Source organism: Balaenoptera musculus, chromosome 9 (genome assembly GCF_009873245.2).
Source record: "Balaenoptera musculus isolate JJ_BM4_2016_0621 chromosome 9, mBalMus1.pri.v3, whole genome shotgun sequence".
Classification (NCBI taxonomy): Eukaryota; Metazoa; Chordata; class Mammalia; order Artiodactyla; family Balaenopteridae; genus Balaenoptera; species Balaenoptera musculus.
In genome coordinates this window covers 15,736,507-15,751,752 of record NC_045793.1, presented here as the reverse complement: position 1 = coordinate 15,751,752, position 15,246 = coordinate 15,736,507, and the positions used below count along the sequence as shown (strand labels likewise).

At 41.4% G+C, this 15,246-nt stretch overlaps 1 protein-coding gene across 1 annotated transcript in view; it reads right to left on the bottom strand.

Annotated features, from left to right (window-relative positions):
- Nucleotides 1-15,246, bottom strand: part of SVOPL (SVOP like) — a 63,793-nt gene that overhangs the window by 37,695 nt on the left and 10,852 nt on the right. Inside the window, exons 7-9 of the mRNA XM_036863797.1 lie at nucleotides 11,079-11,204; nucleotides 9,898-10,026; nucleotides 2,697-2,770 (exon numbers count right to left, since the gene is read on the bottom strand). Coding sequence (XP_036719692.1) covers nucleotides 2,697-2,770; nucleotides 9,898-10,026; nucleotides 11,079-11,204 — 329 coding nt within the window. The remainder of the gene's footprint in view (nucleotides 1-2,696; nucleotides 2,771-9,897; nucleotides 10,027-11,078; nucleotides 11,205-15,246) is intronic.

Sequence of the window (15,246 nt, the reverse complement as noted above, 5' to 3'; positions counted from 1 at the left end):
AGCCCACCTGCCTAATTCAGGATACTCTCCCTATTTTAAGGCTCGTAACCTTAATTACATCTACAGTCCCTTCACATCTACATCCAAATTAGTGTTTGATTGAATCCCCAGGTGTTGGAACTCTTGGGCATCATCTTTTCAATTCTGTCTTTCGGACGCCATGAAGCTATGGAAGGTTTTTGCTTTTGCTTGATGTTTTCTTACTATCTTTTTTTCTGTCTATTCTTTAATAGATATTTTCATTGAGATATAAACATAACATACAGAAAAGTTCCTATATCAAAGTCAAGAAAAAGAATATCCGGGGAATTCGCTGGCGGTCCAGTGGTTAAGACCCTGTGCTTTCAATACCGAGGGCCCGGGTTCGATCCCGGGTCAGGGAACTAAGATCCCACAAGCTGCTTGGCCAAAAAAAAAAAAGAATATCAGCCTCCCAGAAGCCCCCCTCATGCCTCTCTCATTTTTACAGAAATGGTTGTAAAAGCCACGTGTAAAAGACAGATGTGGACAATCAAGGAAAATCACATATGATCTGCATAGTGGATGATATTAAAGTGATGATTGTTAATCTCGTTGGTGTGATTTTAGGATTGGAATTATCTAAGAAAATATCCTCAAGTAGTTGAGACTCTAAATGAAGTATCTGGGGATGAAATGGCATGAAGTCTAGGGCCTGCTTGAAAATACTTCAGAACAGAAAAAAACAGCTGAAGTAAATATGGGTAGATATCAGTGATTGTCAGATCTGGGCAATGAATAAATCAGGGTTCATCATGGTATCCTCCCTACTTTCATGGGCATTTAAAAATTCTCATAATGAAATATTTAAGAAGACAATAATCACAATATTTCTCCTTGTTATTAAGGTAGCTTTAATATTTTTTTTGTTTAATTTCCAAATATTAAGTGTATTTTTTTTTTGGCCATACCACACAGCTTGCGGGATCTCAGTTCCCCAACCAGGGATTGAACCCAGGCCACAGCAGTGCCAGCACCAAGTCCTAACCACTAGTTCACTGGGGAATTCCCCAAATATTAAGAGTATTTTAAAAATTAAAGAGTCTCAAGAGGAGACGCCCACCTATTTTTAGTGATTATATCTGGGAAAGGCAGATAGACAACCACTTTCCTGAATTCAAACACTATAGATTAGTTTCCACTGTTTTGAATCTTTATATAAATGGAACCACATAATATGTATTCTGTGTGTCTGACTTTCTTTGCTCATTATTACATTTGTAAGATTCAGCCATGTTGAGCGCAGAGCACCAGTTTTCTCATTTTCATTACTGTGTAGTATTCTATTTTATGAATATAACAGAATCTATCCATTATACCTGTTGATGGGCATGTGGGTTGGTTGTAGTTGGAGCTGTTACAAATAATATAATGCTATTTTATTTTACTATGCATTTCTGTTGGGTATAAATCTAGGAGTAGAATTGCTGAGCCATAGGCTATGCATACTTCCAACTGTAATAGAAACCTCTAAACAGTTTTCCAAAGTGGTTGTACTAATTTGAATGCCAATCAGGAGTGCAGGAATATTCCAGTTACTTTACATCTTTCCCAACATGGTCAGTCTTGTTAATTTCATTTTTTAATTTTTTTTTTTTTAAGTTATCTTTTCAGACTTTTTTCTTTTTTTAAATTTATTTTTGGCTGCATTGGGTCTTCGTTGCTGCATGCGGGCTTTCCCTAGTTGCAGCGAGCGGGGGCTACTCTTCATTGCAGAACACGGGCTCTAGGTGGGCAGGCTTCAGGAGTTGTAGCATGCAGGCTCAGTAGTTGTGGCACACGGGCTTAGTTGCTCCTCGGCATGTGGGATCTTCCCGGACCAGGGAGAAGACCCTTGTCCCCTGCATTGGCAGGCAGATTCTTAACCACTGCACCCCCAGGGAAGTCCCCAGTCTTTTTAATTTTAGCCATTTGGGTGGATTTGTAATGGTGTCTCATTTGGTTTTAATTTGCATTTCCCTGGTGCCTGTAAGGTTGAACATGTTTTCATATGTTTATTTGATACACATTTTTGGTCAAGTGCCTGTTCAAGTCTTTTGCCTATTTCTCTACTGGGTTGTGTATGTTTTTCTTGTTGAACAAAAATTATATAATAGAAATATATATTAATAATATATAGAACATGTATATATAATTTGTTGGACATATATATTGGAAATTTCTTCTCTCAATTGGTGGCTTACCTTTCAGGCTCTTCATGATTTCTCAGGACACAGAGTTCCTAATTTAATGTAGGCAAACTCATCAATCTTTTCCTTTAGAGTTAGCACTTTTTGTGTCCTGTTTAGAAAATCTTTGCTTACTCAAGGTCATGGCTGCACAGAGAGGACCACTAAGTCTATTCCTTTGAATTTGATTCTCAGTGACCTCAAAGGATCAGTTCCTGGAATGTGGTGAGGGAAGAGACCAGGCTGCAAACGGTTAGTACAGAGCTCATACACTCAGATGAAAAATTTAAAAACTGTAGATGATTTGGATTTTTTTTCTTTCTCTTTCTTTTTATATTGTTATTTTATATCTATTTTTTGGTTGGTGGTATTAGCAGAAAGATAAAGCATTGCTGGTGTCTGCCTTGTGTTTTCTCCCCAGAGCAGTCAGAAGGGATTTACTTCAGTGGGCTTTCTCCCACTGAAATGCTTGTTTATTTAAACCTAGCTTTGAAATAATACCATTCTTACCATACGACCCAGATCTGTAACGTGGTCCGTAAATATTTAGCATCCAATAGGTCTGTAAATCTTCCTCTTTTTTCCTGGGGTAGTGAAAGGGGGAGACAGAATAGATTTAGTGGGTTAAGGACAGGCAAAGGTGACTCTAATCTTTTAGATCACAGAAAATAAGAACAACATGGGAATGTGGTAGGGTGAGATAGCCACTCAGCTCCCCGGAGACCCCTCACATAAACACTGTTTTTAACACACTCATCTCAGCCAATCAGTCTTTGCATACTTTTTATTATCATTGCCAAGTACCAAAACTCATTGAATTTAAGATTCTAACCCTTTCACTCTTCCTCTTCTCACCAGTGCTGGCGAGAGGTGGGGTGGAGTACGGAAAATAGGAGTATACATGAAAAGCAACTATAAAACTGATGAGAGAGTCTTTTAACATTAAGATGAAAAAACCTAACATTAAAAAAGAGTGTGAAGCTTGTGCAAAAAACAAGCAGCCTAAATTTGAAAAGAGGATACAGTGCCCAATTTCTTTGTGTGTCTTTAGGGTAATTTGTAAAAGTTCTTGTCCATCGTTAGTGCCTATTAAGTATGTTTGGATCAAAATAAATAAGGATGGGTTATATATGATTGGGCAGTAATGGATTTTTATGTAAAGCTAGGAATGCTTGGGGGGTGGAGGAGGTGCTCAGTTGAAAACCAACTATTCTTTTCTCACAAATTGACCTGGGATTACAGGCCCCCTCTAGGGAGTCCAGAAGTGTGGTCTGGTGGTCCTGGATTTTATTGTCACCGAAAGAGCTTGCAGAGAACTTAGAGGTCTTTTGCCCCACACACCCCCCACCCCCGACTTTCAGGCTTAGCCCCTGGATTTCATTGTGGGAGGACTTGAGCAACTGACACTCCACTTTCATCTGCTTTACGTATCAGGGCTCTGCTTTACTCATCTTTGGAAAACCTCTGATCTAGCCTATCCTCCTATTTTCCAACACAGAATATATGGCCCAGAGTGGGTAAGTGACCTGCCCAAGATCACACAGCTGTTTGGAGGCAGAGCCAGTCTGGACTCCCAGTTTCCCATGCACCAGTCCTGAGTCCTGCCCATCTGCCTCTCTGCCATGTCCCCTGGGTTTAGATGTGACTATGGTCCCCTCACCGCCCCAAGTGTCATTGGAGAGTCATGTCATTATAAAATATATACATTTTATCCTAATAAGTCATTTGGTTCTGAACCTTTGGCTGCAATCCAAATGGGTGGACTTATTCACCTCCTGCATGGTGTGACCCGTCCTCAGCCCCCAAAGCCTTTCATCTCAGCGTCTTGGGAGTGAAGCTGCAGAGGCCCCACTGCCCACAGCATCTTGCCCAGCCTCCTCTGCATGGCACTCTGACGGCCACCAATGTGACCAAACTCACTGCGCATTCCCACCTCTGATCTCACACTGTTCCTCCTGCCATCAGTGGCCTTCTTCCTCCCCTGAGGCTGCCTCTCCTTTCAGTGCGCAGTGTCTGCCCCACTTCTCTCTGAAGGTGGCTCCCACTGGCTTACAGTCACCTCTCCGCTCGGATCCTACACACTCTGCTACCTGGGCCACTCACCTGGTTCTAAGCATCTGGGGTCTGTCTTGTTATTGATTCTTTCCTACGTGCCTCTCATCTCTCTAACCAGATTTAAGAGACCTGAAGGCAGGGTCTATTGTTTATAGCTCTGTATCCACAGGGCCTTGCTCAATAGACCACTGTGGAGAAGAACAAGATCATCTAATGGGCATGATGGATGGAGGCAGCAAGCTGAAGTCAGGAGAAGTAAAGTGGGAGGAAGAAGGGAGGAGGAGAAAGGGGAAGGATGTACAGTGAGAGGGAGGAGGGAGGAAGGAGAATGTTGAGAGACGGCTGAGAATATAGAGAGGCTGGAGGAGGGAGGGCGGTTCTTATGAGAATTGTGTTGCTCCAAATTCATATGTTGAAGTCCTAACCCTCAGAGTGGGGCTGTACTTGGAGATGGGGTCTTTAAAGAGGTCACTGGGGAATTCCCTGGTGGTCCAGTGGTTAGGACTTGGCGCTTTCACTGCCGGAGTCCGGGTTGGATCCCTGGTCGGGGAGATGAAGATCCTGCAAGCTGCATGGTGCAGCCAAAAAAAAAAAAAAGAGAGGTAACTGAGCTAAAATGAGGTCATTAGGGTGGACTGTAATCCAATTATGACTGATGTTCTTATGAAAAGAGGAGATTAAAACACAGGCACACACAGAGGGAAGATAATGTGAAGACACAGGGAGAAGATGGACACCTAAAAGGCAAGGAAAGGGACCTCAGAAGAAATCAGCTCTGCAACACCTTGACCTTGGATTTCTAGCCTCCAGAATTGTGAGAAAATTAATCTCTGTTGTTTAAGCCACCCAGTGTGTGCTATTTTGTTATGGCAGCCCAAGTGAACTAATACACAGTGGCAGAGGGAAGGTGGGGGAGGGAGGACGGGGATGGGGGATAGGAGGTGGAGAAGGAGGGTGGAGAGGGAGGGAAAAGGAGGAGGAAAAAAGGAAAGAGGAGAGAAGTAACCTCGGTGCTCTTCAGTCCTGGAACAACTACTGGGTTCAAAGGAAAAAATACGCATCAAAAATGGTTGGAATTGGACCCTTATGATCATTCAGCTGTCCATGGTTTTGAGTTAAATGTCTCTGCTAAGATTTTTTTCTCTCTCTGCAACCAATTTTATTTTTTATATATTGACAATCAAAATTTCATAGCCACTTAAAGATTATGTGCCAGTCTCTTCAAGGCATAATCACTTCCGTCATTTAATCATTGTTGCCTAGCAGCTAATTAGTCTTCCCACCATGCTTTGCATGATAAGATGTAATTGTCGGTATCTTGGTAGGAAGGTGGGAGTTATCCAATACTGCCTACTAGTAGGGTCCTGACCTCTGAACCACAAGAGCTTATTTCCAAACTCCAGAAAATAAATTAGAATAACAGAATCATCCTTAATTCTTTGGAAGAAAGCTTGAGTTTCTTTCTTTTTTTTTGGCCACACCACACAGCACGCGGGATCTTAGTTTCCCAGTTAGGGACTGAACCCGTGCCCCCTGCAGTGGAAGCACAGAATCCTAACCACTGGACCGCCAGGGAGCTCCCCAAAAGTCTGAGTTTCTTATTTCCCAATTAGGTTTTGAGGCATGTGTAATAATTAGGGGAAACACTCCACAAAGCAAAGTGAGAATACCTTACCAAACTACAATTGTGAGTGTGGGGAAGTTTGGGACATTTAATCCTCATTTTTGCATTATTATTGAGCACACTCTATCTCACACTTAACATGTCCAGCAGCAGGCCAGGTGGCAGTGGGATTACAATGTTTTTGTCATCAGTGATGTCCTGGGAAACCAGTCAGAAACACCCAGAAAAGCCTACCTCTCACTTGTGTGTAGGACACTTAAGAACTGTACATTTGGACATCACCTGTCCTGCTGTTGCCCCACAATCCCTGAGAGAGTAGATTTGGGGAGGTGGGTGGGGACAGCTGTTGCTGCTCTGGACCCGGCTCAGGCATGGAGCAAGAGCTGGGTCAAGAAGAGGCTCTGCCATAAAGTGGTGCAGCCACTGTGGAAAGCAGTAGGGCTATTCCTCAGAAGATGAAAAATAGAACTGCTGTATGATCCAGCAATCCCACCTCTGGGTAAATATCCAAAGGAAATGAAAACAGGATCTCAAAGAGATCTTCACTCCCACTTCACTTCAAAGTTGTTCTAGAAAAATAGGACTGAGAAAATGGCTTGGAAGATTCTGAAAAAGAACTTTGACATGGGGTAAGTACCTTACTAAATATGAAAATTGTATTATAAAATACTATAATTAAGAGTGCTATATTAGACCAACAATTAACCTGTATCCTTTTCCCAAAAATATAAAATGCTCTATTTATTATATAATAAATCTCATATATATTTGAATCTACAAACCTATCAATTAGAACATAATATTCAACAATAGATTCAAATATATAGGGGATGGATTATTCAATAAAAATACACAAGTGCAACTGGTTAGCTATTTGGATATGACAAAGCTAGATCTGTACCATGCTTCTTATATCCAATTAAACCGACATAGATCCAACATTTACATATTAAATGTGAAACCAAATTAACCCAACAAAAAGGAGACGGATACAAGAATGCAGTTGTAAAAATTAAGTTTGACATCAATAAAAAAGTTATAAAAATGTTAATAAATCTAAATAGATACTGACTTTAAAATAATGTCTAATTCAGGGCAGCTTATGAACAATATGAAATTAAAATACCAGGCAAAAATGATTTGGAAGATGAGATGGGCAAATCAGAATGAACATGTTTAAGGTTCTTGTATTGTTCAGAAGGCAGATAAAGATACCAAACGACATTAGCTATTGTAGGTGCACATTTTCACTATTTAAGGGCTGTAATAAAAGAAATAGAATGCATAAATTCCAAGCCAGTAGAAGGAAATATGGGGGTAGGGGTTGGCGAGTGGAGCAAACTGAATCAATCTAATAGAAGGAGAAAGGAGAAAGAAAGCAGAAAAGGAAAGACACAGTTAAGAAGAAATAGAAAATGAACGACAGAGGGAAGTGCAAGTATGTCAGTAATCACAATAGATACAAACGGATCAAACTCATTATTAAAAGATACAGACTATCAGATTGAATGAAAAACAAGATCAGCTATTTATTTATAAGAAATATGTTTAAAGCAAAGCAACATAAACAAGCTAAAATGAAGAGCTAGAAAAAGGTACACCAGGAAAACATTAACCCAAACTAGTTCTGACATATTAGTATGAAAGAAAATAAAATTTAAGGCCCAAAGCATTATAAAGAAATATTTCAGGTAGTCAGATCAATCCACACACTGAATAACTCAATCTTATGCTAGGATGCAGCAAGATAGCCTCAAACTGTATGGAGTAAACTGTCAGGCCTATAAGGAGAAACTAACAAAACCATCGTCTTATTGAAAAACTGTTAGCTGAACCTGGCAAAATCTAGAACAGGTATCAGATATTTACATGGCACAATTATATTGAATATAACAATATATATGCTCAATGAGAACACATGTTCTTAAGCACACATGGAATATTAATAAAAAGTCACTATGTAGAGAACAAAAGAAGTCTCAATAAATTCTAAATAATTGATAACATGCTCTGGTCAAAATGCAATTAAATTAGAAACAAAGAATTAAAAAAATCATTAACAAATAAGTCATTGGTTAAAGAGAAACTCATAGCAGTTACAAAATAGAAAAACAAATAAAATTACTCTGTAACAAAACTTGCTGCATGCAACTAAATGGTTTATTAAAAATCAAAAAGACTGAAAATAAATGAGCTAAATACTGAACTCAAGAAGTTAGAAGAACATAAAAAGCCAAAGAAGTAAACAAAATAAGGAGTAGAAATTAATGAGACCACCAAAAAAACCAATAAAGAGAAAAGCAACAAAAACAAAAAAGCCCTCATTCTTTGAAGTTTAATAAAACAGACAAACCTCTAGTAAGAGGACGACAGAAAAAAGAAGGCACAAATAAACAATACTAAAAGTGAAAAAGAAGACATACACAGTAGATATTTGAAACAAAAGGGAACACTGGGAATAATTTTATACCAATAAATTGGAAAGCCCAGATGAACTGGGCAATTTTCTAAAATACATATTACCAAAATTGACTCAATCAAGAGTATTAAACTAAGTAGGCATTAACATTTACACAAACTGAATGATAGTTTTAAAACTCCTCTTTCTGATACTCCCCAATTATTCTGTTACCACTCACCTTAAAATAAATATTAGGGATAAACTACTTTACAGATAAGTTTTACTAAACATTCGAAGAGGTTAATTCCTATCTCACATAAACTGTCTTGGAGATGGCAGGACAGTGCTGGAAAGCTCTTCCAGGAGCCTGTGACTGACCTGCCTGCAGATGGGTGAAGTGGGTGGTCTGGGCTGGTGTGAGAAATGATTGCAGATTGACCTTGACAGTCCTGGAACCAATAGAATTTAAATGCCAAATTTTATTTTTAAAAAATCATTTAATAAGGTTTATACGTTTGATATCAATAAGACAAGGCCAATACAAGGAAAATAAAATTATAAAACAATATCTCCCCTATAAACAGTGGGGCTAAATCATGTGACTAGCTCTGCAAGGTGTTATTATTTCCATTTCATTGATGAGAAAAGTGATGGTAGGCAGTAAGAATGGCCATCATTAAAAAGTCTACAAATAATAAATGCTGGAGAGGGTGTGGAGAAAGGGAACCCTCTTATACTGTTGATGGGAATGTAAATTGATGCAGCCACTACGGAGAATAGTATGGAGGTTCCTCAAAAAACTAAAAATAGAGTTGCCATATAATCCAACAATCCCACTCCTGGGCATATACCCAGACAAAACTATAATTCAAAAAGATACATGCACCCCAGTGTTCACTGCAGCACTATTCACAATTGCCAAGACATGGAAACAACCGAAATGTCCATCAACAGATGAATGGATAAAGAAGATGTGGTACATATATACAATGGATTACTACTCAGCCATTAAAAAGAATGAAATAATGCCATTTGCAGCAACATGGATGGGCCTAGAGCTTATCATACTAAGTGAGGTAAGTCAGACAGAGAAAGACATATATCATATGATATCATTTATATGTAGAATCTAAAATATGACACAAATGAACTTATCTATGAAAAAAAACAAACTCACAAATATAGAGAACAGACTTGTGGTTGCCAAGCATGGGGGGCGGGGCAGGGGAAGGGATGGATTGGAGTGTGGGATTAGCAGATGCAAACTATTATCTATAGGATGGATAAACAACAAGGTCCTTCTGCATAGCACATGGAACTATATTCAATATCCTGTGTTAAACGATAATGGAAAAGAATTATGAAAAAGAATATATATATATATATGTATAACTGAGTCACTTTGCTGAACAGCACAAATTAAACACAACATTGTAAATCAACTGTACTTCGATAAATTTTTTTTTAAAAAGTGGTAGTAGGTAACAGCGCTACCTGGCTCACGGTGGAGCTGGATTTAGTATCATTTCCCTCTGCTCTCTTCTGCATTGGAGGGGTCAGTTGCCCTTCCCTCTAGTCTTCCACCACTAAGGGGATTTCTGGCGACCCCTGGTTGGGGGAGAAGAACTCACCAGGATGGGCTCCACCAGCTTGCCCTCCGGCATGACTGAGCGGTTCATCTTGGCGATGTGCTCCAGTGTAACCAAGGCAGCCTGAGTGTTCCCGGTAGAGACATTGAACCGAGCAGATTCAGGAATAAACTGGGCACAGATGACAAAGAACACCAGAGTTGCAACTGCTGTGGACCCCAGAGGTACCACTATCACGGTTCCATACACTACACTGTCCCTGTTTCCCGAGATGGGAAAGGATGTAGCAAGCTTTACAGCACAAATAGAGCAGGTGTACTCTCGCAATCCTAGCGGAGCAAAAAGTTGCCTTCTCCTATCGTTGTCCCATCTCGGACAACAGTGGACTGATACTGAGCTTCACACCAGTTTGACCCAACCTACTTAACACAATGAAATTCTTACATCCAATGTGTAAACAGCCGCTGCCCGGGGTCCCTGGCGCCTCTCCACTCCTCCATCACCCGGCCACTCCCCCAGGAATCCCAGGACCTCTCACAGTGCAAGAACCTAAAGGGTGACCATGGCAGGGCCTCCAGCACCCACGAGTGGAGGAACCAGCCTGACTGTAGAGACCTACAACCCACTGATTACGGCATATTTTGAACACCACCCTCAGAAAACAGCACAGCCCTCCGCTGATGCCGGGACATTGGTACCTCCACGCAGCGAAGGCCAGCGGGTTCTTCCCCAGCAAAGCACCTTCCCCGGCAGCATCCTCTTCACCGTTCCCCAGCCAGGGGGCGGTTCAGGTCGTCCTCATCACCCACTGGGATTAATCTGATCATTTCTAACTGCTTCTCTGACCTTTTCTGTCTTCCCTCCTACAGCCTCCACACAGCCATGCACCAGCTTCCCAGTACATAACCCCTTCCACACCCCCAGTGCCCCCAGTCCTCAAGGCCCCTTGTAATCTGCACACAGGCCTGTCTTTCCAGCCGGCCTCCCACCAGCACCCCACACTCTAGCCATTCCAGCCTGCCTGCTCTCCCCCAGACATATTCTGCATTCACACCTTCGTGACTGGGCTTGTGCATTAACTCTGCCAAAACACCCTTTCCACGTGCGCCGACTGAGACAGATACATAAGGAGAGAGGTGGACATGAGAGAGATATCTGTGGGGCAACAAGGCCACTGGGCCAGCTGGAGGGGAGGCCAAGAGGGAGCCCATGAACTTGGTTACCATGAAGGCCACGGTGAGGATGATGCCAGGGATGGAGGTGATGCGGATGAGCCAGCGCCACCCGATGGTGGGGATGACCACGGAAGCCAGGCTGATGACGAGCAGGGAGCCCGCTAGCCAGAAAACCTGGCGGAGAGAGGGAAGGGTAAAGTCCTTCTGTTGGTGCTCCACACACACCCCCAGGAGCCACCCTGTTCTGCATTGTAATTGCAAGTGGGTGAGATGGGAGAAGTTCCTTGGCAGTCCAGTGGTTAGGACTCCTCGCTCTCACTGCCAAGGGTGCAGGTTCAATCCCTGGTGGGGAACTAAGATCCCGCAAGCTGCATAGCCGAAAAGAACGAAAGAACGAAAGAAGGTGAGATGGGAGAGAGGCTTTGGTTGAGGAGCAGCACCGCCTCCAGGACCCGGATGAACTGGGGAAGTTACTTCACTTCTCCACGACTCTGTTTGCTTGTCTATAAGTGGAAGACTCAGCAAGACGGGGTCAGCAATGTCACCAAAGTTTTAAAAACCTGGGACCCAAGACATTGACTTTTTTCTCTTGAATAAATAATACATTCACTGGTTCGTAACTCAAGGTACAAAGGAGAGCACTGTGAACAGACCCTCCTCTACTCCTAGTTTCCTGCCGTCCAGTTTCTCTTCTCCGAAGAAACCAATATCACCAGTTTCTTCCATCCTTCCAAAGTTTTTTGAAACATACACAAGCTAATAAGGATATTTGTTCTTTGTTCACAAATAGTAACATAGTAAAAATATATCTCAACACTGCTTTTTTGTACTGAAAAATTTATCCTGAGATCATTTTATATCAACAAATAACATGAGAGCCACCTATGACCAGGCCCCATGAGTTTGGAACTAGAACAATTCTGAGTGTTATTCTGAGCATTATTTTCCCATCAGAAGATGAGAAGTAGATGATAACTCCATTCCACCTCACAGGGATGGAGAGAAGGTAATATTTAAAAAGACCCTTTGACCTTATCTTTGATAAAGGAGGCAAGAATATACAGTGGAGAAAAGACAGCCTCTTCAATAAGTGGTGCTGGGAAAACTGGACAGCTACATGTAAAAGAATGAAATTAGAACATTCTCTAACACCATACACAAAAATAAACTCAAAATGGATTAAAGACCTAAATGTAAGGCCAGACACTATCAAACTCTTAGAAGAAAACATAGGCAGAACACTCTATGACATAAATCACAGCAAGATCCTTTTTAACCCAGCTCCTAGAGAAATGGAAATAAAAACAAAAATAAACAAATGGGACCTAATGAAACTTAAAAGCTTTTGCACAGCAAAGGAAACCATAAACAAGATGAAAAGACAACCCTCAGAATGGGAGAAAATATTTGCAAATGAAGCAACTGACAAAGGATTAATCTCCAAAATTTACAAGCAGCTCATGCAGCTCAATATCAAAAAAAACAAACAACCCAATCCAAAAATGGGCAGAAGACCTAAACAGACATTTCTCTAAAGAAGATATACAGATGGCCAACAAACACATGAAAGAATGCTCAACGTCATTAATCATTAGAGAAATGCAAATCAAAACTACAATGAGGGCTTCCCTGGTGGCACAGTGGTTGAGAATCTGCCCGCCAATGCAGGGGACACGGGTTCGAGCCCTGGTCTGGGAAGATCCCACATGCCACGGAGCAACTGGACCCGTGAGCCACAATTACTGAGCCTGCGCGTCTGGAGCCTGTGCTCCGCAACAAGAGAGGCCGCGATAGTGAGAGGCCCGCGCACCGCAATGAGGAGTGGCCCCCGCTTGCCGCAACTAGAGAAAGTCCTCGCATGGAAATGAAGACCCAACACAGCCATAAATAAATAAATAAAATTAAAAAAAAAAACTACAATGAGATATCATCTCACACCGGTCAGAATGGCCATCATCAAAAAATCTACAAACAATAAATGCTGGAGAGGGTGTGGAGAAAAGGGAACCCTCTTGCACTGTTGGTGGGAATGTAAATTGATACAGCCACTATGGAGAACAGTATGGAGGCTTCTTACAAAACTAAAAATAGAACTACCATACGACCCAGCAAGCCCACTACTGGGCATATACCCTGAGAAAACCATAATTCAAAAAGAGTCATGTACCAAAATGTTCATTGCAGCTCTATTTACAATAGCCAGGACATGGAAACAACCTAAGTGTCCATCAACAGATGAATGGATAAAGAAGATGTGGCACATATATACAATGGAATATTACTCAGCCATAAAAAGATACAAAATTGAGTTATTTGTAGTGAGGTGGATGGACCTAGTGTCTGTCATACAGAGTGAAGTAAGTCACAAAGAGAAAAACAAATACCGTATGCTAACACATATATATGGAATCTAAGAAAAAAAAAAAAACTCATGAAGAACCTAGGAGCAAGATGGGAATAAAGACACAGACTTACTACAGAATGGACTTGAGGATATGGGGAGGGGGAAGGGTAAGCTGTGACAAAGTGAGAGAGTGGCATGGACATATATACACTCCTAAATGTAAAATAGATAGCTAGTGGGAAGCAGCCGCATAGCACAGGGAGATCAGCTCGGTGCTTTGTGACCACCTAGAGGGGTGGGATAGGGAGGGTGGGAGGGAGGGAGATGCAAGAGGGAGGAGATATGGGGATATATGTATATGTATAACTGATTCACTTTGTTATAAAGCAGAAACTAACACACCATTGTAAAGCAATTACACTCCAATAAAGATGTTAAAAAAAAAAAGACCCTTTGGGGGGCTAATTAAGGGGTGACTATTTCATCACCAAAGAATTCTATTATTAAAATAAAAAAGAATATTTCAGAAAGTGATAAGGCTATGAAAAAAAAAAAGTAATGTGATGGAGAGTGACTTTTAATGATCAGGGATGATTTTTCTGAAGAGGCAACGTGTAAGAAGGTCAATAATAAGCCATTGCAGTAGATCAGGTAAGAGGTGATGTGGCGTTGAAAAGGATTTTACTGGTGAAATGGCAAAAAAAAAAAAAAAATTTTTTTATCTGATGGATTTGGCACACATTTTGGAGGTAAAGGCAACAGGATTTGCTGATGGACACAGCAGTTGTAGGTCCACTAATAGGGGGTGAGTCAGTGGGGCTTGGTGATTGATTGAATGGTGATGAAGGAAAGGGAGGGGTCCAGGACAGCTCTTGAATGTGTGGCTCAGACAACTGAGGGGACAGAGCTTGCTATTAACTGAGAGTGGAAACATGGACAGAAGAGGCTCCAGAGGAAGATGAAGAGATCAGGTCTATGAATGTTGTATTTGAGGAGCCTGCAGGATATTCAACTGGCTATCAGGTAACTGGCCACCTGGATCTGAAGTTCAAGGAGATGCTCCTGGTTGTAGATAAGTTTGGGGGAGGTAATAGGTATAGACAGCTAAAACCATTGGACTCCTCAATTATCAGTAGATGACCCCAGGAGACCTGGAAAATAAGACCAGCAAGGAGAAGGCATAACCAGGAAGCATGACAAAGAATGAGTAGCAGGTGGAAGAGACAATGTTCACAGATGAGCTTGAACAGGATTATGCCCATTAAATAACATTAAGAGTAAAATCTAACCCCTAACTATTGAAAGTATGGGTGTTCATCTTAACAAAGATCAGAAGAAGAAAGCTGGGAAGAATGTAAAGAGTTAGCATTCAGTATTTATTAGGGTCTTTCTAATTTTTTTTGTTGCCTAAATTTAGTGTCAGAAAAATTAAACATAAAATTTAAAATGTTCTCCTACTGCCTTATTTATGCCAAATATATAATGCTTCAGTGGGAAGGGTGATCACTTTCCTGGGCTCTGAAAGTCAGGGCTTTTGGATAACGATGACATCAAAGATGGTACAAGGGCACCTAGATTGACATAGCTTCTGGATGCAAAACCTCTAGTCAGTAGCCAGCAGGGGTCTGAGGAGGGTGTGGGAGCATCCCCCAGCTTCTCACCTGGATAAATGGCTCAGCTGGGAGGAGATAATTACAGAAGTTCCCACAGGCATGAGCCAGTTATGGAATTGCAGACCCGAGTATCCACAAGGGAGACTCTGAAAGGGGTGGTAGCTGTAGCCCTCCACTGAAGACCCAGTGGGGAGAGAATGTTCATCCCAGACGCATTCCTGAGCTTCTGTCCTTCTAGTGAAACCAGCCAGCAGAATGC